This window comes from Motacilla alba, chromosome 3 (genome assembly GCF_015832195.1).
Source record: "Motacilla alba alba isolate MOTALB_02 chromosome 3, Motacilla_alba_V1.0_pri, whole genome shotgun sequence".
Lineage (NCBI taxonomy): Eukaryota > Metazoa > Chordata > Aves > Passeriformes > Motacillidae > Motacilla > Motacilla alba.
In genome coordinates, this window is record NC_052018.1 from 104,571,618 (window position 1) to 104,595,149 (window position 23,532).

Consider the following 23,532-nt stretch of genomic DNA (forward strand, 5'->3'; position numbering starts at 1 on the left):
AATGTGAAAAGAGGTCTTTTTATATATATGGAAATGTAATAAATTAATATTGAAACTAGTTGCAGTGCAATTCTAAAAAAAAACAACTTATGTAGATTACATTTATATTGCATTTATTTATTGTGTTTAATTTATAATGACTGCAATTATAAATGTAAATATATCCAAAATCAGTCGGCAAAAAACCCAGCTGATGGAAGGCTGTTGACATGAAAATTGATCATGGGGCTGTGGGCTGAAAAGTTAGTTGCCCTAGTTATTTGTCCTTTTATGTTTGGTAGGGTTTTTTTTAGTTCTTCAGATAGAATAAGCCAGTGGTAATCAACACTAGTGAAATAAAATTCCCTTTCAGCATCAGACTCTTAGGCAAATTGGGTTCATCAGAAGGGCCGAAGAACGGGATTTGCATCCTGAGGGAGATACTCTTCTTTTACTTCCCATTGTACATAGCACTTGTTCTCCTCAGAATCCAAATTGGAAATGAGCATTTGCCACTCCCTCACAGAGATCATTGGCATCAGGACAGGAAGCTGTCGCTGGGATCTCATGATCTACTTCAGTGAGCAAATGTTCATCACTTGTATATACATATAAAAGCCATCTTTTTATATCTTGGCCTCTTGGCTCCTTTCACTTTCTTTCTATGCAGAATGGGAGATGTTTCCAATTTATTGCTCTCTCTTCAGCCTCCTACCCTCAGGAAGGAGCTAATGAGATATGATTTCTGTGAAAATGTTACTGTAAATGCTTGGGTTAAGCTAGCACTGGGTAAATGTGGTTATGCCAGCACGCATTCACTTTCAGGGGAGAAAGTTCTGGTGGGAGGGGGTTGACTGAAAATAAGTTGCACTGACACAGGTGCAGTTCTGCAGATGCCCGTTTTCATTGGAAGTATCCTCTTGATACCCTCATGATGACAAAGTTCCTGGTGGGAGCCTGACCTTGTCTACCATTCCCATTATTTTTTACTACTGTTAGAGGGCAGGCATGTGAAAGAGTTACAGTGCATCACCTCTTTCACTATTGAAAGTCTTTTTTGTTGCAGTGATGACAGAAAGTAGGCTAGAAATGCCCTGTAAAACAGCCATATGGGTGATAAAACCCCATCCTTACACTACCTCTTCATGATGAAGTCGCTCCTGTCCTACCACTCCTTCTCTTTGTAGTGTGTCTGAACCTGGGCACTGTGGTGGTCAAGGCTGCTGCAGGACTGTTACTGTGAAAGGGACAAGCTTGTTCCGAAGTTGTGTTTGTTGGGCTGAATGGCAGCTGACACCCCTCCCACCCAGGATGGAGAAGCTGTACTTGGACAGTGGCCTCCAGGCTGGATTGAGATAAGGCAGAGGATGCTCTCCTCTGGGATCTTGTAGTTGTACAGTAAGCAGAGACATTGCTCAGCAGCTGCCACCCAGCTTCTGAATCTGAATCTGGATGCAAGAACAGCAGCAGTTGGCTATAGCCCCAAGCTCCTGGTAGATTTCACATGCAGAACCCCCTCACCTTCACCTCACTGAAGTTCTCTTAGATCTGCTTTCCTCTTTGTTCCAATTTTCCTCTCCCATCTCTTCCCCATATGACAAAGTCTTTTTGCTCTGCCTTGGTTTCCTGTGTGTGTCCCACTCCACGCATTGGTAAACCCCTGGTTTACCTCCATTCCATTCATGGAATCTCATCCGATGCAATCCTTATTGCATCCCTGGATACCTGCACTCCCTTCTGCCTTTGCCATTCCCAAGAACCTGCAGAGCATGTCTCCTGCACCGCTTTCTTATGCATTTCACAGCTCATGGTGCCCCATGCAATCCCTATAGCACTTTGAGCAGCCAAGAGGCCTTCCCTCCCTCTGACTTCTTTGGAGGAAGTTGCGAAAAAAATGGCATGTTTTGGCAACTGAAGCAGTTTCAGCTCTACATGGAATCTGTGTGAAGATCAAACTGTTTAAAGGCAGGTTGATTTCAAAAATGAGAATGGAAGATACCTTCCATTTTCAGGGCAGTTGCATGAGTTTCAAGTCCTGGAATCTTTAGGACTTAGCAGGCTCCCCCCAGTTATTGTCTGCCTCAGCAGCTAAATTTAGACAGCTGGCAATGGTCTTTCCCTTAAGACACAGGTACCATCTGCGTTTGCAAACCATGTAAATAGCTGGCTGAACACCACTTCTGGTGTTGTGACCATGTCTCCAAGTTCCGCTTAAATCAGTGCCTGGTGTCTGTGAGTGAGAAAATGACGCAACTCCAGTTGCAAACTCTTCAAGTTCTTCCAAATGGACATTTTTCTGGGCTGGCAAATTGACTGTCCCCATTCTCCAGCCTAGGAGCTGGGAGAGTCAGGAGGTTTCAAATCAAATAGGGTGTTTCAAGCAGCCAGGAGAGGGCAATTACAAGTGCAACAGAGCTGACACTCTCCATTAACTGTAGACTTTAACACACCAGTATTTCCTCCTGCTCCTGTCTTAAACTGGAGATCTCACAGACTGGTGGATTCTTTCTTGAGGATTGGTGTTCTTTACTTTGCCACGTGTAGTGACTGTTCTTCCCTTATCAAGCCTGTGCCACTGCCATTAGGCCACCAAAGTATCTTGTTGTTTTAAACAAGCTCTTTCTTTCTTCTGTGATTCCATTTGACACCCAGCTCTCCACAGCCGTGTAACACCAAACCCAGGTGTTACACAAGAAGGCAGCATGCCTTTGAGAACCAATCAACAATCTTTTCTCCTTTTTGCTCTATTTTTTAGATATAGAACCTCTGGGAAAGGGCCTGTTGCTTGAACTGATCAGCCATAATAAGCAAAGGTGTTTTCAGCACCTTCCCCAGCCCATCCACGGGCACAGAGGTTGAGTGGCTCTTCAGTTGCTGGGCTGTTTCTTTTCCAAAAGTGGCTCTAAAGCCAGTGAACACACTGTTCTTCTAACTCACCTAGGCTGTGAGCACTTGAGATTAGAAACAAAACAAGTGTCATTTGGGGCACTTCTCTGCTCTGTTCTTCAAACATTTCTTCCAAAGATTTCACTTTGGAGTGGTTATCTACCTCATTTGTCTTTTATTTCAGTAGCATTGCCAGGCTTTGATACCATCTTTGCCACTGACTACTTTGCCCCAACGTGTGCAGCCTCTTTTGAGAGTCTTGGTGATTTGTTTTGTAGTAGAAGCCTTCTGCAGTCAGAAAGACCCTTCTGCAGACTGAGAAACCAGAGCAAACACCTCAGTTTTGCCTTTCCCAAGTTCATTCCGAAACACACTTGTGGTATTCATACCTTCCTAGGGGCTCTTAAACTCTAAGGATCCCCAAGTGCTTTATTTTTCCCATTGAGTCACTTCCCTGCTGTTTTACATGGGGGAGTCAGCAACAAAAAAAGCCTTTTCAGAACATGTCAGGATGAAGCCAGATGTTTGGTTGCACAAAGGGAATTTCAGGAGGCTGAATATTTTTTCATAATCCATAAATTGTCAGGACAGTGGGTGGGACCTATATACCAAATACAATAAATATCACTGAGGCATTTCTTTGACTGCAAATCACCAGGAACTTCCCTTACTCTCTCATGGAAAAATGCACTATTTGAATCTGGTGCTGTGATCCTTTGTAAATAAATTAAGGCAAGAAAATACAACCATTGCTAGTTCACTCCTCTCTTGTAAAATAGCTCAACAATAGGATGCACCATGAGACTGAAGGTCAGAAAGCATGGAAAGATGTGTTCAGTCCTTTTCCTGTTTTCTAGCGTCCTTCCCTCTCACACCACCATCGATCTTCCATGATTTGTATACGTGGAGCTTTTAAGAGCTTGACAGCAGCACAAGATTATTCTTGAAAAGAGAAGATTTTCTACTGCTTATCTGGGGGGGGTTGGTGACAGATACCAACCATGTTTGTCCAGTGGGTCTGGCATCTCTTCCTTAGGCTACATGGAGTGTCTGTGATATCCAGTTCCATCTGTATTACAGCCACATAGTAACTGACACAGCTCTGCGTCAATGTCAGAATTTATTTGCGTTGTCGACTGCTGGGTTATATGAATGACACATTTTATTAATGGTTGTCATTAGAGGTTTCTTCATGGCACTCTCAGAAGTTTACCTGAAGCTGAGACCATTTTGCTACTTTCACATTGAATAAGAAAGGGCTCTTTTATCCCAATCTATTTCAAAAGAGAAGCTTTTGTTTTTATTTTTGCTTTTCTTGTTTCCCTTTGGTAAAAATGGGAAAGAACAATTCAGAGATATCTATCGTATATTTGTCTAGCTCTGCTTGGCAGTAACAGATGGGCTGCAAGAGGCTAGTTAAAAAAAAAAAAAATTTGCATTTCCTAGCAGACAAGGTCTGAAGCCTTTAAAATCATGGCTAATTTGCAAACCCCTAAAATCCTGTTAGTGTTTATTGTGAAAAAATTGCCTCAGCTATTTCTCAGCTGGAGAACATGGAGTACCTTTTTCTTGACCTGCTTCCCTGTTGAGAGTTGCCAGCTCTCCCCAGAGTGACTGGAAGAGAAAATAATTTCTGGGGAGGCTGACCAAAGTAAGCCAGATGTGCTTCCTGATTTCACTGCTGTCCCCAGGATGGTGTTTTGGGATGCTTTACGCTGGAGCTTCCATTTCTGCTTGTCTGTGTGTTTGTGTGTGTGCGTGACCCACGCCTGGCGTGCAAACGGTCACACGTGGTCCTGCCTTACAGAAGAGTTTCTGTGCCAGTTGTGGGCCACTCGGCACACCCCCAAATGCTGAAAAGGATGTTGCAAAGAACAAATCTCAGCCACTTAGAGAAAGTACCTTTATGGCATCTGGTTCAGGGGGTACACTCGGCCTCCTCTGCGTGCTGCAGGTCTGATTTCAGCAACCTGGCCCAGCCCAGGTCTCTTCATTCAGTGTGATGTTCATAATGACACATCTCTCCTTTTGCTGTCAGCCAGTGGCAGAGTATTCTGGTGATGGGAACAGTGCTGGCACTTGGGACATAATTTATAGTATGCAAACACCTATTTTAGGTAATATTAAAACATGAAATAAAACACATAAAGGCTGATCATTGTGGCACTACCTTGCTTTTTGTTGCGTTTTTATGCCATGTGTTTTGTGTTTGGGTCACTATAACACAAACCTGCATTGGCAGTTCCAGGGGACAGCGCAAAGATTAATTTCTGGGAAATGTTTCTAAGTGTTATTTGCTGTATTGCAACTCCTTTATATCACACCTGCCATTGAAAAAAAATGATGTTACGATGAATGTACATTTTGAACAAGCTGCTAACCATGTAACCTGGGGATTGGAAGCAATCCCCATTTTACATTCACTTGCATGTCTTCTAGTGTTCAAAAAGAAAATTGCTTTATGTTTGGAGGTTTTATTTTTTCATATGCAAAGTGGTTCAATGAGTTACCTCATCTAGTGCACTTGCCTCGTAAAAATCCCCAGGGTTTCCTTCAACAACTCCAACAAGTTTCAGTTTAATTATGAGTGCAATTAATTATCTGGCAACATGAAACACAGTAATGGCAAATATCCTCCGAACAAGTCAGATAAGGAGGATTTCCGTGGGACTCTTGCCCCTTCAGCTTGGTCCTTCCTAGAAAACCCCTACCAGATCAGGTTCTTATTCAGCACTGCTGACTTCTGGTTATTTTTATGATGTAGGGAAGATGTTTAGCTTTCAGAATATTCTTCTTCTTCTTTCTTGCTGCTATTAAGTTGCCTTTACAGTTAGGGACTAGAGGAATTTTTGGATTATCATTTCCTTCCACTTTGCTCACTATTTCCCAAGTCTCCAATGAGTGATACAAATGAAGTGTTCCCCATGTCTGCTCAGACAGGGAGCTCTGCATTGGCTCTCACTGGAGACACTGGTGGGTGCAGAGTTGGGAAGCTGAGTGGCAGGCATCCCACCTTTACAGAGCTTTTGCTTCCATCCAAGACGCTAGGAAAACTGGCACAAACCTAACACGTGAAAGCACAAACAGGGAGGAGCAGAGCACTTATCCAGCACAGGACTGGATTGTCCTATTCACCTTGGTAAAAAGAATGAAGAAAAAGGCTGTGGAGCATTGATGGTAAGATGCTGGATTGAAGAACATCTCTAACATTTATGGTGCTGATTCTTGGAACACGGAGATCCTGCAAGTAAGCATGGCAGCTCTAAGACCCCTGCTACTTTTACCTCATCTGATGCTGGTTGAAGAAAGAGCTGCTTCAGAAACTCAGACTCTAGGTTTTTTCCACACACTGTTGTCAATCCTGCCAGATCTCCCAGTCCCGATCAAGCTTAGTCTATGTTGGCAGAGGATAATGTCACTTCCAGGATATGCTAAGGTCCTGATAGTATCCAAATAAAAGCTGTTACAGGGAAGACTGGACTGTGTGCCATCTGCATCTCTCAGGACTAAGGCCTCTTCCCATTCCCAGTGGAACAATTAACATCGTTTTGAGAACTTGATTTTTGCTTCTCAGACTTTTCAGCTCCCATAAAGAATCTCAGGGACCAGCATATCCTTCCTTTGCATTACCTTGTGTCACCTGTTAGACTTCTGTTGCTGCTAAGCAGGAGAGTCCAAACCATATTTAACCAACTGCTACTTGAGTAGGAGGTGAATGTGGGTTTCTGTGGTCGTTGCTACTGAGAGGAGACAAAAGCTGTAGGGAACCTGTTGTGCTTCCTGGTTTGCTTGAGAAACTCCATCTGCTGGGACTTGAGTTTGCTTGAAGCAGTGGATCTTAGTGCAGTCCCCTTCAAGCAGGTCTCCAGGATTAAGAGGTCCAGCAGAAGGGATTCCTCAAGCTGCCAGGAGTCCTCATGGACTGCTAGGGACAGAAGGTTTGCAGAAGCTGTGGAAGTTTGTCTCAGGGGGAAGGCAGCAGGGAGATGGAGGGGACGCAGCCTGCTGTAGCTTTAAAGGCAGTACTGTGTAGGGATCTGTTTGGAAGGACGTCGTTGACTAAAGGGATCCAAAGCTTGTTTTCCTTGAGTCTTTTTATTCTTCCTTATCTAATCCCTTTAGAGCCTAAGGTCAACCCCTTTTTGTACTGCAATAAGACTGTAATATATGCTTGCACTAATTCTTCTGGTATACCAAGCATGCAAGACCAATTCAAAGCTTTTTTTTCAGAAGAAAAAGACTGTATTATTGTGTATATAGAAATACTGAGAGAGAATTTGAATTCTGTCTCCTGTATAAAAGCATGCATTGATTACCTGTATGTAGATCATGCTGTAAATGCTGCAGAGTACTGTAAAATCCTACACTTGAAACCACAATGAACAGGCAATGTCATCAAAAACAAATGAAACAGAAGCTGTGCAATGGATTTTGTGCCTTTTTTAAATCCATGTATGTTAATCCAGACAATCGGGGAAAAAAAAAAAAAAAAAGAAAAACTAACAAACAAAAAAAAGCTTGTATACTACCAAAACCTTATTAAAGAATCAAAGGCAGCATCTTGTTGATGGCTGGGTTTTTTATTTGCTTTCTTTCTCTGTTTTTCTACTTCCTTTGATCTGGGAAGGTGTCCCCTGCTCATCCTTGGGTACATGGGAGCAATGCACAGGGAGTTGAAGGAAATCTGATAGAACAGTGAGAGTTCCATTATTGCTACACATGTGATCACTAAAAACTTGCAGTTAAGACACATCCGGGAATAGAAACAAAGTTATGTGACTGTTAGAGATGTGTTTTATGTACTTTGGGGAGGCCTCAACGTGGCTTCAATTCAAGGCATGTGAAGGCTCTGGTACCTGTGGAAAGGGTGGTGGAAATCTCCCTCATGCAGAAGAATCACAAGACTCCAGCTGCTCAAAGGCAGAGAGCAGTTTGTGCAGGCAGGTGACAGTCTGAAAGAAAGAGCCTGGATAAGGCTGTGGTCTCAGACTTGGAGAGTTGTACAGTGTGTGAGTCCCCTTTTCTCCTGGGAATTCTGTGGAGGGTCAGGCAGGATTCTTCTGAGTCTGCCTTTAGCAAGGTCCAAAGCTTATCTTCTCCATGCTTCAAAGTGCATTTTAGTTTGTGCCTGAGAGGCTGCTGGTGTGTGGCAGATGTGTATTTCTGTCAGGCTCTGCAGAAGGATCCAGTGGTGCCATGGTCTGAAACAGAACATGCTGTGGTCTGAAACAGAACAGTGGGTAGAAGTGCATCATTTCTTGAATTTATGTGAGATAAATATTGTAAAAATTTTTTTCCTATACCTGGTTGATTTTTGCTTACAAGAGATGGGAGAGAAAAAAATCCCAAATTTTAAAGTAAAAGGGAAAATTTATTAGGCTTATATGGGAAACTGTTCCTTTTGCCCACATCAGGGCAGAGCTACTTAGGAGAACAGGCTGTTCTGGAGGACATTGAGCCCACTCTGTACCATGTGCTGCATTAAGGGTATAGAAATTTTGACAGAAAATAAACCCACTTGTTCTCAGGTCCAGCAGGTCCTCAGTGATCAGGGGGCCTGGATGAGGCTGGGCTTAGTTTCTATTTATTCCCAGTTCAGCACTGTGAGTGTAGCTGAGTTCAAGAAGAACTTTCACAGGCACAGAGTCACAGAGAATGTGGTCTTGACACTGGGTCTGATTGTGTTCAGTAAGAACTCAATCACAAATTCACAGATCACGGATTCACAAATAATGCAATTTATCAATACTATAGATCTGGCCAAGTTAGAACTTCCACCATTCAGACTCATGGATGGTACTTTTTCTTTGTCCCAATGCTCCCCTTCTTTTATCCAATAATTTTTGGTGCTTTCCAGAGGGGTAGAACAATCACATGTCAAAGGTGGGATTTTGGTGACTGTCATCATGTATGTAAGGCATGCCCTTTATCTCTTCATTTGCATTCTAAGGTGTGTGAAAGTTAATATGCAAACAAGGCTTAATGAGGGTCTTGGTTACTTTCGGTCAGAATTTAAAGTTGATACAAAAGCTGAAAGAATCACTTTAATCCTCCTCCACCCACTGAGGCAGCAGTCAGGGTGCTCCACGGAGTCTTTGCACACATCCTAATCTCCTTAATGGACCAGAGTTATAACGCAGCTTGTTGTGGAGGGTGAAGGGGAAGGCTGATGGCTGGTACGGAAACAATACTGGGTTGTGAGGCCTCCACTTCACCCCAGACAACATCAAGGGGTTTGGCTCGAGCCATGTGCAGGGTCAGTGAGGGGCCCTGCATGGTCAGTTTGTCACCAACATAAACCAGCACTTAATACTCATCACATTATTCACCCCATGGCTGCAGCCACACAAACAACAGCCATAACGTCCTTGCACACTGAGGGACATCATGGCCTGCTGATTTCTTTTTCTTGGCCACAGGGGGCATTGTAAGGTTCATTTAACTTCATATAATTGATTTTTGGGGTATCTCTCTAGGGGGTTTCCTTTTCCTTCTCTTCCACATCTTTCATTTCCATCCCTACAGATCTTATGCATACATATCATTACACATACAGATCATTACCTGGCTTATCATTCGTAATAATCCACAAAATCTAACAATTACAATAAAAACTAATAACAAAGATTGTGATAAGCTCTGTAGCCAAGCAGCAAGTGAGAAACCTAACCCATGCAGGAGCTTGTTTAATGTCCATTTTCCATACTACATCCAAGATCTCTATTTACTCTTGCTGTATACTTCATATGATCTAGTTGTTCATGAAGATCCTTAGTCACATTTGATATCTGAATGGAGCAGGTATCATCAGACAGGCTCACACATCCACACACTCCATTTTCAGGCCATAATAAAAGTCTAATTTTAGTCGGTTTTGCAAAGCCATTTTTGATGTTTGCTCCAAGTGTACCTTCTTCCAGTGCCACACGAGTTGCATTAGTCAATGCTTTGATTTTTTCAGTAAGGTTATATATCATTTGATCTTGGAATGCCATCAGTTGGGGTGTGAAAATAGCTTCCAGAGCCCACCCCACCACAGGTCCACTTGTCACAAATATCTTGTTGGTAAAGACAAGGTGGTGGAGAAGCCCCTTCTGCTGATCACATGGCCAAGAGAGAGGACAAAGAAAAGAAAAAACACAACATAGCAACTGAGCCTTCACGATAACAGAGTTCCCTCTCCCCCTAAAAAGTGACCAAGAGGGAACAGGGACGAAACCAAAAAACAGGAAAGTACCATTTCTTATTGTCCAAAACCAAAAGTCAATGCTGCTGGGTTGTCTGCTCTACACCACCCGCCAGGGGCTCTCCTGGCAGTGGCAGTTCCATCAGCAGTGCTGGCTGGAACTGGGGCAGTGGCTGGAACTTGTGGAGAGAGAAGGGGGATCTGACTTCCTGGGATGTGCTGGGCAGCAGCATTGAAAATGTCCAAGGCAAATGTTCTCCCCAGCTCCAGAAACAGGGATTGCTTCCAGCAAGAGCAGCCAAAATGGTGTCAGGAAATTCTCTAAAGCCCAGAGAGAAAGGGACAGTGATAATCTTGGGGAGGTTGGCATAGGAAAGATACAGAATACAAGGCACATTTTTTTGATTACCCAGGACACATGTATTGCCATTGGTCTTGTGACTCCCTTTTGATTCATACACACACACGCTGTTGAAAGAGGCTGCTTCCTCCAAAGGTGACAAAGTGTCAACAATCCCAGTGTGTGCTGGCATCACCATCCCTCTGCAGACCATGTTCCATCACTGCTGAGCCACTTGGTGTGCCCCAGAACTGTGTGCTTAGCTCTGAACAAATAATGTCAGGCCTGGTGTCATTGTTAGTCAAAAAAGACCAGACACTGCATGGTGACACTCCCCACACCCTTGGAATATGCGTTCCTCATGGTGTATTAGTACACATGTCCTGTGGATGATGATAAATTATAGAAATTATTTCCCTATTAGTCACAAATATTAATAGTGGCTCAGGGATGTTGCAGTTCCATGTGGTTGTATTGTTCTTGTGCCACTTCAAACCATATTTTCCTTAGTGCCTCGAATCAGATTTGTGTGTTTTTTCACATGATCTCCCAAGTTTTGGTCAAATCCATAGTTAATATTTCCCAAGAACTGGTGAGCTGGGAGACTGAGGGAGATGAACACGCAGGGCTTTGAGTAATATTGTATGTCCATCCAAAAGTTTGGATTAACTGCAGCATAAGATTTGAAGCAAGACCTGAACTTCCGTCTAGTAATTCAACCCCTTGAAGCATTTGACAGGACAATTATCTTGGGTATATTATGGAATGTGAAATATCCATCAGATTTCTTCCTCTTTGGACCAGTCTTGAACCATCATGGCTGTGAAACGTGAGCCATTGCCACTCTGAATTTCCAATGGGAAGGGGAATGTGCTGAACCATTCTTTCATAATTCTACTGATACCTCCCAGACAGACAAACCACTATAGGTTCCTGAGCAGTGCCTGCAGGTGACACTGTACCCTTATGAACTACATCTGGGAGGTGGGAAGATCCCCTCATGATCACACTCTATCCTCTGTTTATCTATTCTGCCTGTTTCACAGGGAGACCAGCCCTTTTCAAGATCAGAGCACTTCATTTTGGGTGTCACTGAAAGAGTGGGAGCCCAACTCCACCCCTCCTGGCCCCTTTTGCCATAGATTGCAATGAGACCCATGCCCACTGAATCCCCATTCTATGTGAATAAGGTCTATTGGGTGTATGGGATGGAGTTGTTGGAACAATCTCAGTTCACTTACTAACAATTCTAATACATTCATGTGGACTTACATAATTCCCATGATTTTCCTTTCCTCAGTAGTTCATAAAGAGTAAATAAAGTAGTTCATAAAGTAGTTCATCTAGCAGTAATTAAAAGAAAACATGGTCAAGGAGGGGAGTAATGAAAAGCATGTCCTTCAGTTCTAGGGCAGTCATCCAAGTATGAGCAGACCCCGTGGCAGTGTCACCATCTCAACAATGTTTGGAACTGCAGGAGTTGAAGTTGCAGTATTAGCAAAAAACAGTTGACAATCCATGGTGAAATACCACTGTTGGTTTGTTTACTGGCCACATTGGTGAATTATAAGGCCAGTCATGCCTCTTTTTTCCAAATCTGTCACCACCCAGTCCTCATGAGTGCTGCTGTTGGTAGGGGGCATTCCTTTACATACATGAACTTGGAAGAGGGCAGTGGTATTGATGCTTTTAATAGGTTGGTAAGTTTTGCAGACCTTGAACTATCCCACATTCTTTCAGATTTTATTTCTGTCTCTGGCAACCCAGTTGCCTTTTGTTGTGAAACTCCACAGAGTTCCACCTGGGAGTTTCTAGGTTTGACCATAAAGTAGGTAGAGTCCTAAAATATTTGTTTGGGCAGCACTCACAAGCACTTCAACCTTAGTCAATAATCTAAGACAAGTTTTATTAAGAGACAGAGTGGTAAAGAGGTGAAACGTGCAGACTTTGTGGTAAACACATGCTCAGACCCATGTAATGCCACAGGCATTCCTGGACAAGTGACTGACAAGTCAAGAGAGAGTCAGGAGTGGAGATCTGAGGTCAAACAGGCAGGAAAATGTGGCTGCCTTAGCTCATGGCATGGTTCCTGCTCACAGGAGAGTGAACCTGACAGAGGGCTGCCAAGATGACCAGAAACTAGAAACATCTGACATGAGGAGAGGCTCAGAGATCTGGGTTTGTTCTGCCTTAAGAACAGGATTGCTTGTGGCATCCTTTTTCTTCCTTGAACTGCCTGGTGGAGGGAGATTCCATACTCTTCTCAGAGGTGCACAAAGGAAGGATGAGATGTTATGGACAAAAGTTGCATGAAAGGAAGGTTAGATATAGGAATTAGATCCTAAACCCCCCAATGTTTCACCACGAAGAGCCTCAAGCTCTAGGAGGGGGTCCCAGAGAGGTTGTGAGATTTCCATACTTGAAGTACTAAAAACTCCACTGGATGTGGCCCAGCATAGGCTAAGTTGGTCCTGCTTTGAGGGGTGGTTGGAGCAGAGATCTCCAGAGATTCCTTACATCTTTTTTTATTCTACAGTTCTAAGATACAGGCTAAGCCTCTCTGCTTCTGATCTTCTGACACCTTCCCTCAGTTCCTCCCCATTAGTACAGCAGAGCAGAAAAGTTCTTCTCTGACCTTTGGGGAATAATCCTAGAGCAGCTGAGTGGGATGTAGTACAAAAGACTGTCAAGACGGGACCCAAGTTTCTCTAGTGAGGGATTCAAACTGGGAACACCTTGTTCAGCAGAGTTTCTTGTAGTTGGATATTTGTCTTCTTTGGACTTTCTCCACGGTGCATTTACAAGTGGCAAAGCAGCGACTGTCTCAGGCTGCTTTAAAGAATGTGTTCTGGTAGTTTTGAGGTACTGCATGCAGCAGATGAAGCAGTCCAAGTCCCTCAAAGGTAGGTACAGGAAAAGCAGTCACTGTTGTGCTCAGGATGCAGTGTCTGTACAGGAAAGTAAAACATACATGGAGAAATTGAAAAAACAGACAGAAATGCGGTCCATTTCCTAAATGCTGCAAGGAATTTGTCGAGGTGGAAGCACATGGGGGTTAGAAAGTTATCTATAGCATGACTCAGTGGTAGCAGAGGGGCACCAGAGCACAATAAAGAACTACTATTTTTCTTACAGCAACATCCTGCTGTCCAGCTCCATGTCATAGGTTATTGCTTAGTGCAACCCCATCTCAGAAAAACTTTCAATGTCTTGCAAGGGAAAAGCTATTGAGAAAAGAGGATTTGCTGGAGACAGGGCTGCTGCAGGGACAGACTGCAGGGCACAGAAACCATATCTCTGGCCTATGTAGGATGTGTTATGCAGGGCTGGATTCAGCTCACCTTGACCACAAAGAAGAACATATGACACAAGTCAAGGGCTGGGAAGAGCTCTGAAGATCTACACAGGTGCATATTTCACTATGCAAAGAAAAACAGCAATTGTCCATCAACATAATCAAGCACAGCATATCGAAAATGGTGTGAGGTAGAACAGCAAAGGAACTGTTCTTGGGGTTGGGGAACTCTTTCCAACAGGGGGCTCAGCACAAGGCAAGATGTTGGTCAGGTCCCATTCCCGCTGGGGAAGTGCACCCAGATTCCAGGATTAGCACTGTGGATGTATTTCTTGGGAAAAACAAACCCAGCCAACATGCATCATCCCATCCTAGGCTGTTGAATGAACTAATTTCCAAGAAATGCCTGAGGGAAGAAGCCACGTGGGTAATTTCCTTTGCAAAGGGCAGCAAGTGCCTCTTACCAATCCAAGTTCCACATCTGCCATCCTGATACAAAAGGTAGAGTGGGTCAGTGAAGGTCCAAACCAGGCTAATACAGGGCCATCTTCAGGAACAGGCTCCAGCTTTAATGAAAGAAGGGAAGCAGCTTTGGATTCCAGAGGTATTGCCAAAACCAGCCTGTGTTTTAATTTCTAAGATATAAAAATAAATACTAACTGGATAACAACTTACCACCACGCAGAACAGCTTGATGCTGCCCACCAACCTATTTGAAATGTCTCTGTTGTACAGGAGCATAAAAATAGTACATTTTTCAGGCGCAGCACATGCACATTCCCAGAACCATTTTTAATTGTGCCACTGGACTGAAAAGCCACTGAGGGCTTTTTCTCCCCAGTAGAGACAAAAAGATCCATTCCCACGGCCAGGTGAATGTGGTAGCTGTGAGCAGCTCTGGAGCTCACATGGTTGAGTGGGTGCATGTTTAGTTGTGTGGCCTGAATATCCTCTGGTGCTGTCGAATGCCACTGGAAAAAGCAGATGTTTGGAACCCTGCTGTTCATGGTCAGGACTTTTCAAGGGTAACATGTGATGCATTATTGACCAGTTGATTTTATGGAGAGGTTACAGTTTGCAAGCCCTAACAGAAGTGTGCTGTGAATGATTTGGTTTAAAATCCTTTCTGCAGAGTGGCGCTGATGTGATTTTCATTTGCAACTGATTGTTAATTAGGCCATGCTTGACAGGCATTTCCTATTTACTTTGGCCTTGTTTGGTCAAGTGTGTGCATGTGTGTGTGAGCTACTGTTTTTCTGTAGGATCATTTGCAATCATTTCACAGCCTGCTACTGCCACAGGCTGCTGCTGGAGAAACAGTGCCCCCACCACCTTTTCCTGTCTGCCCTTCACTTCTCCTGGCTGGACACCCCAGGGTCTGATCATGACACTTTATGTGCCAGCTTTCATGACTTGCTGATGATTTCAGTGGAAGCAGAAGCCTGTAGGAGACAGAATGAGGAGTTGCTGCAGGGATGTGGGAGCAGAAGAGCGGATGGATGGTGCACCAGGGGAAGACAGTAGTACTACAAGTGTTACTCGCCCAGCAGCAATGGTGGATGCTAATGGAAAGTGATCAGGAAATTTATCTAGCCCAGAGGTTCCCCTTCAGTTCACTGCGGCCTGGGCATAAAAGCAAGTTTCTAAGTGGTTCCAGTAAGGAAGGAATGACTAAGTAAATATATAAATACTGAAATAAATACCTAAACACAGAAGAAGATTGGGAAATGTGAAAAAATCCTGAGGAATTGCTTGAAAACAGTTCTTTTAGGTCCAGGTTAAAGACTGCTAACAAAGGAACTTCTTTGGCATGTTTTGTTTCCTTCATTTATGAGTATCTGTGAATCTCTCTAAGGTTTGTATTAATCAAATGACGGAGTGATGACTGCTCAGGCATGTATTTTGGAAGCATGATGGATTAGATGCTTTCCGTGGATTCTTCCTGCTGCTGTTGGTCCTGGTGTGTTCTGTGTCAATGCTGTTGTCTGAATGCTAACTCACCCTCTTCTTTTGTCACACTTTTCTTCCTGCAGGCATACATGCTGAAGTCATTTGAAATAAACGGCCTGCCCAAGGCAGTCCCTTTAAGTTTGCCTTACCAAGACTTCAGAAAAGATATGTGCAACTACTGGGAAAAGCCTAAGTTATCCCAGCGGATAAAGAAAGTTGATTTTTCAAATATTGTCTTGACTGCTCCTTGCAAACCTCTGGAACCTTATCTGGAAATGAATGGAAAAGAGGAGGAGGAGGAGGAAGAAGAGGAGGAAGACTATGAGGAGGAGGAAGATGAGCAGGATGAGGGGGAGGAGGAGGAGGAGGGCAATGAGATTGACATGCACAGTGATTCCAGCAGCGACCTGAGTCAGAAGAGCACGGAGCGCAGCCAGGAGTGCGCACCGTCCACACTCCTGGCCGATGACCAGAAGGGCTCCAAGGGTCGAGCATCCACTGCTGATGGGGACCTGGAGCTCGAGGAAGGCTCAAAAACATTAGTGCTGTTTTCACCAGGTGATCTGAAAAAGTCTCCAGTGGCTGCAGACTTACCTCCAGAAGTCGATCTGGGCACTCTTGCTGCACTGACACCTCAGAGCGAGCGGCCGCAGCCCATGGGGAGCCAGCTGGATGTGTCTGAGCCAGGCACCCTGTCCTCGGTCCTTAAATCGGAGCCCAAGCCTCCCGTGGCAGTGGCTACAGCTTCCTCCCCGTTCACCAAAGTCGAGCGCACGTTTGTTCACATTGCTGAGAAGACCCACCTAAACGTGATGTCTTCCAGCGGGCAGCTGATGCGGCACGAGGAGTACTGCCCCCCAGGGCAGTTCGAGGAGGTCATCATCGAGGAGGAGCTGGAGGACAACCTGGTGCTGGTGGAGAATGGAAGCATTCATTCCGGGCTGGAAGGGGCAGAGACGGAGAGCTGCGCGCTTTCGGCCAATCACGTCGAAACCACCTCAGAGACTGTGGGGGAGCAGCCGGCCCTTCCCAACGGCGTGCCAAAGCTTCCCGAGGACAAGCCGGAGCTCTCCAGCAAAGCGGTGCTCTCGCTGGATTTGGAAGAGCCTGACAAGGTGGCTACAAGGGAGCCTGGCCTCGAGAAGGCAGCATCAGCGACAGAACACCTGAAGCGAGCAGAGACCCTCGTCGAGACGCCCCAGCCGGGCCCCAGGAGGCCGCTGGGCTCCCGGTATAGAAGTCGGATACCCATTTTGTTCTCTGAGGAGGACACTGGCTCAGACCTTTCAACTTCACTCTCAGCCAAAGAAAGGCTTTATAAGAGGGCAAAGCAACCTGACCTGGCTCGCCTGGTGATGGAGAAGAGACAGAGCCGCCTCCTCCGGCTGGCCTCAGGTGCCTCCTCCTCGGCCTCCTCCAGCGACGAGCGGCGGCGAGCCTCCGAAACCCTGTCAGCCACCGGTTCTGAGGAGGACACCCACGACTCTGATGACTCCATCCCACGGAAGGGAGAGAAGAAGGCTGCGCTGCTGGGGAGAGAAGAGAGAGCCATAAGCACAAGGAGCAGAATTCCTCGTCCCATCGTGCCGGTGAAAACGCCACTGGAGGCGGCGAGGTCGGAGAGCTCCGTGGCCGCTGCGATGGCAGGGCTGGGCAGCTCCCCTCAGGATGCAGCTGCTGCCTGCAGGTAAGACCAAAATGGTGAGAAATGCAAAGAGCTGGGCTTGTTGAGGAGACACATCCAGGGCTTTGCCCACCTCCCATGACTTCATCCTTTACTCAGCTTGAATATATAGTCCATCCTTGTTTCCTGAAGTCATTTCAGCCCACAGGTGTGTGAAATACTCACCTCTCTGTCTTCTTTTTTTGAAGCCTTTCTTTGCTTGCCCTGGCTTTGAGACCTTTCTTTTTACAAGCCCTTTCACTTGGTGTGATAATAGCAGATGCCCCCGCTGTTGAGCTCTCTGTTTGGCAGCACAGCCATGACTCTGCAGGGAGACCTGGCCTCCTGGCCTGACTATTGCAATTAGAGCTGCAAGGGCAGCAAGGCTGCCAGCTGGGATTGCCTCAGTTGGTTTATCTTCCATCACAGTTACCATCAGAGGCCAGCTGGTGCAATCCAACTCATGCCCACATTCCCAAATGGTATGTCCTGCCTTGGAAAAGAGTTGCTGCATCCATTCTGCATGTTAAGAAAAGCCCCAGATACCATGCCTGCGTGTTGACTCAGAGAATGCTGGAGCATCAAGGCCAACACTTAGCAGTTAACTGCATTGAGTTACAGGATGGTGTTCAAACTGGTGCCCCATCTGGTTCACAGCATAGGTTCTGCCATCCTGGTGCTGGAGACTCCTTGTAATTGCCTGGCAACATTCATGCCAATCCTGCCGGGAGCCCAAGAGTCCCTTGCAAAATTCCCCTTCATCCTCCCTCATCTCGCTCTTTTCTTCCTCTGCAGGCTTCAGACACAGAGACCAGCTGGCAGTGTCCCGTACGAGGGCCGAACAACACAGGTACAAAGTCGGCTTCCTTCGTCACCAAGCTCCACTTCTCTTCCTCCACGGAGCAGCTCGCAGAGGTCCAGTGGTGCATCCCCTCGGAGCCCTGTCCTTCCTTCCAGGAACCCCAGTACTTCCCCCAGAAGCCAGCTGCTGCCTCGGAGGGAAAGTCCTTCTCCCTGCCGACAGCATAAACCAGGGACTGCTCCTCAGCGAGTTCCTCCTTCCCCCCGACCTCAGCCCTCAGCTCAGGCCCCGGGGCCTACAGGAGATTCCCTGCCATCTCCTGGCGTGGCCAAAAAACGACAAAGAGGAAAAACCCAGACTCAAAGTCCAGCAACCAAAGGAAAGCAGGTGTCCCTGGAAAGCAAGGCAGCTGCCAGATAATGACCTTCTTCTGCGAGCCCAGCAGACTGGGTAACTTCTGCATATAGTATACACTTGAGATGCTGCAGCACAGCCTTCCATGCTGGACCCACGAGTGTATAGCAGTAGCTGTACTTGAATGCTTCACTCACTCTCACCCCACACCGCAATCAGCTCCCACGGGCCTGGCAGCCTCTGAGCCACGGAGCCTTTCCAAGGGAGACACCCAGCCCGCAGCTCGCGCTTGCTAACGCACAGCACCCAGCCGTGACCCAGGCAGCCTGCCCAGTGCCTGACCTGCCTCCCTCCCCAGGGATTCTCCTCTCTGTTAGCAATACCAGTCCTCAACACCGACTCCAGCTGTGGAAAGAGGAGCAGAGGTGACAAGAGCAAGGCCTGCTAAAGAGGAAGGCTGGTGTCCTTCGGGCAGCTCCTTCCTTTCTCCTTGCTGGGGAAACACCAGCCTTGGTCTCTGCCATCTCCCTGAGTGTTGGCTCACCTCCCACCACCTGTGTTAGCAAGGGATTGCCACTAGCTTATTCAAGAAGGATGGATGCATCCTTGTGTGCTGAGATAAGAGAAGGGGTAAGGAGGAGAGGGCTCTTCTCTCCTTTCCAGAAATGCCTCTACAGGTGGGAATTAGGAGACAGGCAGATCTTGCTGGATGCTCCTACCTGCTCCAGTATGTCCCACAGAGGAGGTTGTCTGGCATTGCTTCTCAGACACTGCTGCTGTTTCAGCAGATGCTTGTGTGGTGGGTACTTAGGTGGAAGTAGGGATGTGTTGGCAGCTTGCTGGGAAATCAAGAGCTCTTGCTAATTAATGTAGAAGGGAGCACACAGCAGCCACATCTGTCACAAATACCAAACTGTGATCTGTGGACATCACATCCCCCCAGCAAGGGTGGTTCCTCTCAGCCTGGGCGTGGTTGGTGCCACAGACCTGTAGTCCACCAAATACAGCTCCATCGTGAGGATGTGAAAAGTCACTGGATGCCTTTAGCCTGAGTGCCCCTTGCACCTGAATTCCTTGTGTTTTATTGTCACGCTCTTGGTGTTTGTGAATTTTGGCACTGTGGTTGAAAGTTCCCCTGCACGGCAGGGTGGGAAATTATTATCCTGTAGTATACCCAAAACCTGCTGCTTTGCAATGAGAGGTTTGCTGGCATGCCATGGCCATGTGCATTTCTATCTGAGGGGACAGTGAGTTGAGTGGCAGAGGTGGGGTTTATGTCTTTTCCTTGGTGCTCACCTCTGCCACACGTTGAGGATGAACAATGTGAATGTAAAAGCAAGGGCTGTGCTCCTCAAGTAATATTATCTGAGCATAAGCTAACAGTCAGCTAGAGCTAAATCAACCAACTGTTTAGCCCCCAGACTAATTAGGAAGGCTTGAAAGTGAAAGCAAGGAGGACTGGTACCTGTCTGATCTTGATGAGATCTTGAAGTAGACAAAATTCTCCCCATGCTTCACAGGATAAAACATTCCAGACCCAAATACTTTGTGCTTCACACCATTGTCATGCCTAAAAGAGGCATTGCATGAGGCAGAACAAAAATACAGCTGCTCTGTACACCTATTCCTGCAGTTACAACTACCTGCAAATTTACTATTTGCAGACAACAAAGCTTGACCAGAGGAATCTGAACAGTAATAACCTTGATTCATTTGAGCATGAATGCAAAGAGTCACACACTGATGGCCATCAAGTTCAAGGGATCCTGAAGCTGCTCATATCTACAGGAGTCCTGGAAAGGAGTATGAGAGCTGTGACAGGGTGTGTGGGAGAAAAGGGTACTCCTTGCACACCTGCACAGGGAAATGTGTAAAAACATGAGACAGGAATTACCTCTTCATGTGACAGTCTCAGTGTTGCCAACACTAAGAATTCATTTCACCTAGCTCAAAGTGTTTTCCATTGATGTGGTTCACCCTGGTCGAGTAAGCAGCACAGCTTAGTCTGAAAACATGCCCTCATCTTTGCACAGCAGCACTGGGAACTCAGAGGGAGCTGAGGCTGTGGTCTGATGGACTGAGCTGATGTTGCCATCAAAAGCAACATCCCTCCAAGTTCCAGCTGTTTAGTTGCACAGTTCCACCACATTTACAGTGCAGCAGCTATTTGATAAATGGCTGGAAATGCTGATCCAGCACGACACAAACTGCTCTGATTCACCAGTTTATTTTTCATCTGGTTCATTTCATCACTCTGGTTCACCATTTGGTCACACAACCGAAGAAGGACACACAGAGACTGTGACCACTTCTTCTGGTGGCACTATAACTTTCTCTGAGTTTGAAGTGTGGGTCAGACTAGAGCCTAAATATGCACTGCAGGTTTAGAAACTAGAAAACAGAATAAACTCAAATACAGATTCTTTCCAGAAATATAAATCATAATGGGAATCCTATTAATTAATTGGAGGTCTATTAATTGTAGAGTGCTCAGATGATAAGACTTGGTTGTGAAGCCTTTACCAGCTGGTCCATCCAGGTCTTAAGGCACATGCCAAAAATGACATTGAAAGAGCATTGAAAGAGGACTACAGGACTATTAACAGGGTTAGCAAACCTGCCTCATCGTGGGAAGCCAATAAAGCACAAGCAGTGTATTTGTTTGGGAAAAAGTTTAAGGGACAGTATTCTGTGGCCCAATGTCAGAAAGAAAGCTCCAGGGCAGACACAAGGCTGGGTGGACAGGGCCCTGAGCATCCTGGTCTAGTGGAAGGTGTCCTTGCCCATAGCAGAGGGCTGAAACCAGATGATCTTTAAGGTCCCTTCCAACCCAAACCATTCTATGGTTCTGTGGTCTTCCTCTGGCACGTGAAAGCAGGGAAGTCAGAACAGCCAAGAACAGCAGATGAAGAAATCAGGCACGCTGTTAATTGTGAAGCAACCATCCAGTGAAGTCTTTCACAGCACTATGGGGACTTTCTTATTAAAAGGTTTCTGTGAAACTGAGCTGTCTTCTAAGAGATCTATCTACCATGACCCAACCACAAAAATCAGGCAGGATTCTGGTGGCACAAAGGTATCATCTCTCTCTGCGATGCCGTAGATTCCTGGTCCCACTGGGATACATGCCAAAGCTGCCATATACTGGAGAGCCACCTGGCAGGTCCCACAGGTTTCAGAAAGCAAGGGAAAGATGGCCAGCACAGAAAATAAAAGCTGTTCACAGTGTTGTTTGACAGGGCTGGGCTGAAGGTGCAGCTGGGTCCGTAGAGATCTGAGATCAGGCTGACTCATCTCTCCTCATGGTTGTGCTACCAGACTCCCTGCTCCCACACAGCCCTGATTCCCAGCTGTCCCTGGCATGAAGGGCAGCAGGAGAGTGCATCAACAGCATGGTGTGCCCCAGGTCATGTCCTCCTGGATGGAGGTGCTCCCACCCAGGGGAACAGCACACACAGAATTTCCTCTGGGTCCTCTCCTGCTGCCCTGCAGGAAACTTGGAAGGGCACCTGCCATAGCTGGAGCAAACAGAGAGCATGTCTGGGGACAAGAGGGGATGAGGCCTGTGATGTTAGGGAGAAGTTAGGTGGTTGAGGAATGCCAGAGGATCTAGTCTGCCATCACAGGACATGGTGGGCTGTCACATCCCAGAAAGGTGGGAGAGGCAAGACCCTGTTGCTCTCTGCTGTGAGTCTCTGTCAAGCTCTGTCAAGCTCAAGGGCACGCGGGGCTGCTGTGTCCTTGCAGGTCCTTGCAGGACCTTGGCTGTGTCCTTGCAGGTGATTTTGCCCGTGTGTGTTTTGAGGGAACTCCTGGGACAGGCCACCCCTATTCCTTCATCTGTGTGTTCATCTGCATGGGTAGGGAGAGACACGTCTTGCTCATCTGTGTTGGGACTACAAGAGTCTTGGGGACTGCCTGGTGTCGTGCTGAGTCCTCACTCTGCAGGGGCCTTGCCCACCAGCCAAGATGCCACCCTGGCTGGTGAGAAGGAGCCAGTGGCTGCTGGCTGGCCAGGAACTGCCTGCAAAGAAGCACGGATACAGGGGGGATGTGCCACGAGGGGAATCTGAAAGGCAGTTCTCAGCACTAAGCCAGTGTGGCAAAGGATTATATAAGCAGAGGGAGAAAAAGGACAGATGGCACCAGTCAGACTGATACTGGGGAGAGGTTCAAACACACGGATGGATGGAGCTGCTTAGCTGATTTGTCTGGTTGGCAGCACAGGCGCTTCAGTTTGCCTTGGTGCAAAAGGTGTTTTGGTAGCAAATATCTCTGGGTCAGTTGTGCTTGGAATCAGTGAGAGGCAGGAGACTTTGCTTGCCCTTTTTTAAGTAAAGAATATTATAATATATATATATATATATTGTTACAACAATATAAGTAGTGACCATTATATATAGTGACTAAAGGTTAAAAAGGGTCCTGCTACCTTCAGAGAAGTCTCATCTGTGACTTCAGATGTGTGCAGGGCTGACTGCTGTGTGCAGTGAATGTGGATGGGGGAACAGGATACCACTCTACCAAAGGGCATGTCAGCTGGGAGGCTCCACCTGCCTGAGCACAAAGCAGGGCTGAAACACACCAGCCGGGTGGCTGACAGCTGTCCTGCTTGCCACCAGACCTGCAACAGCTGCTGGACTGACACACAGCTCTGTGGGGGCATGGATCAGGATCTGGAGCATTGCTGTTCACATGGCTGCCCCTGGCTAACACAAGCACTGAGAGTTTGGTGGTGAAACATTTTGATCCAAAGCAGGTTGTGTTGGGGCATAAAAATCTTTCACATTTCTCCTTTCCAACACGGAGGTGTTTTCTCACTGCAGATCCTCTGTAAGAAGATGATCACTGATAGCCTGGGCAGCTGCAGTAGCATCTCAGTGGTCCCTCAGCACACTGCTTTCTTCTCTGTATAGTTTATTGACCCACAACTATTCCACGTGCACTGGCACCAATGCCCACCTAAGGCCTTGCCCCACACATCAGTCACCTGCAGTTAAATTAATCCTCTGAACACAGTAAAAGTCCCATTGTGGACAGAATGAGTTTGGTATCAAATGAGTTTCTTCTGGCTGAA

At 46.3% G+C, this 23,532-nt stretch overlaps 1 protein-coding gene across 6 annotated transcripts in view; it reads left to right on the plus strand.

Annotated features, from left to right (window-relative positions):
* TTBK1 (tau tubulin kinase 1) overlaps positions 1-22,184 on the plus strand; it is a 105,687-nt gene extending 83,503 nt beyond the window's left edge. For all 6 annotated transcript variants that reach the window (XM_038131483.1, XM_038131484.1, XM_038131482.1 and 3 more), the window contains 2 exons: positions 15,720-17,323; positions 18,095-22,184. In XM_038131483.1, coding sequence (XP_037987411.1) covers positions 15,720-17,323; positions 18,095-18,521 — 2,031 coding nt within the window. In that variant the 3' untranslated portion in view covers positions 18,522-22,184. The remainder of the gene's footprint in view (positions 1-15,719; positions 17,324-18,094) is intronic.
* Positions 22,185-23,532: the final 1,348 nt, after the last annotated feature.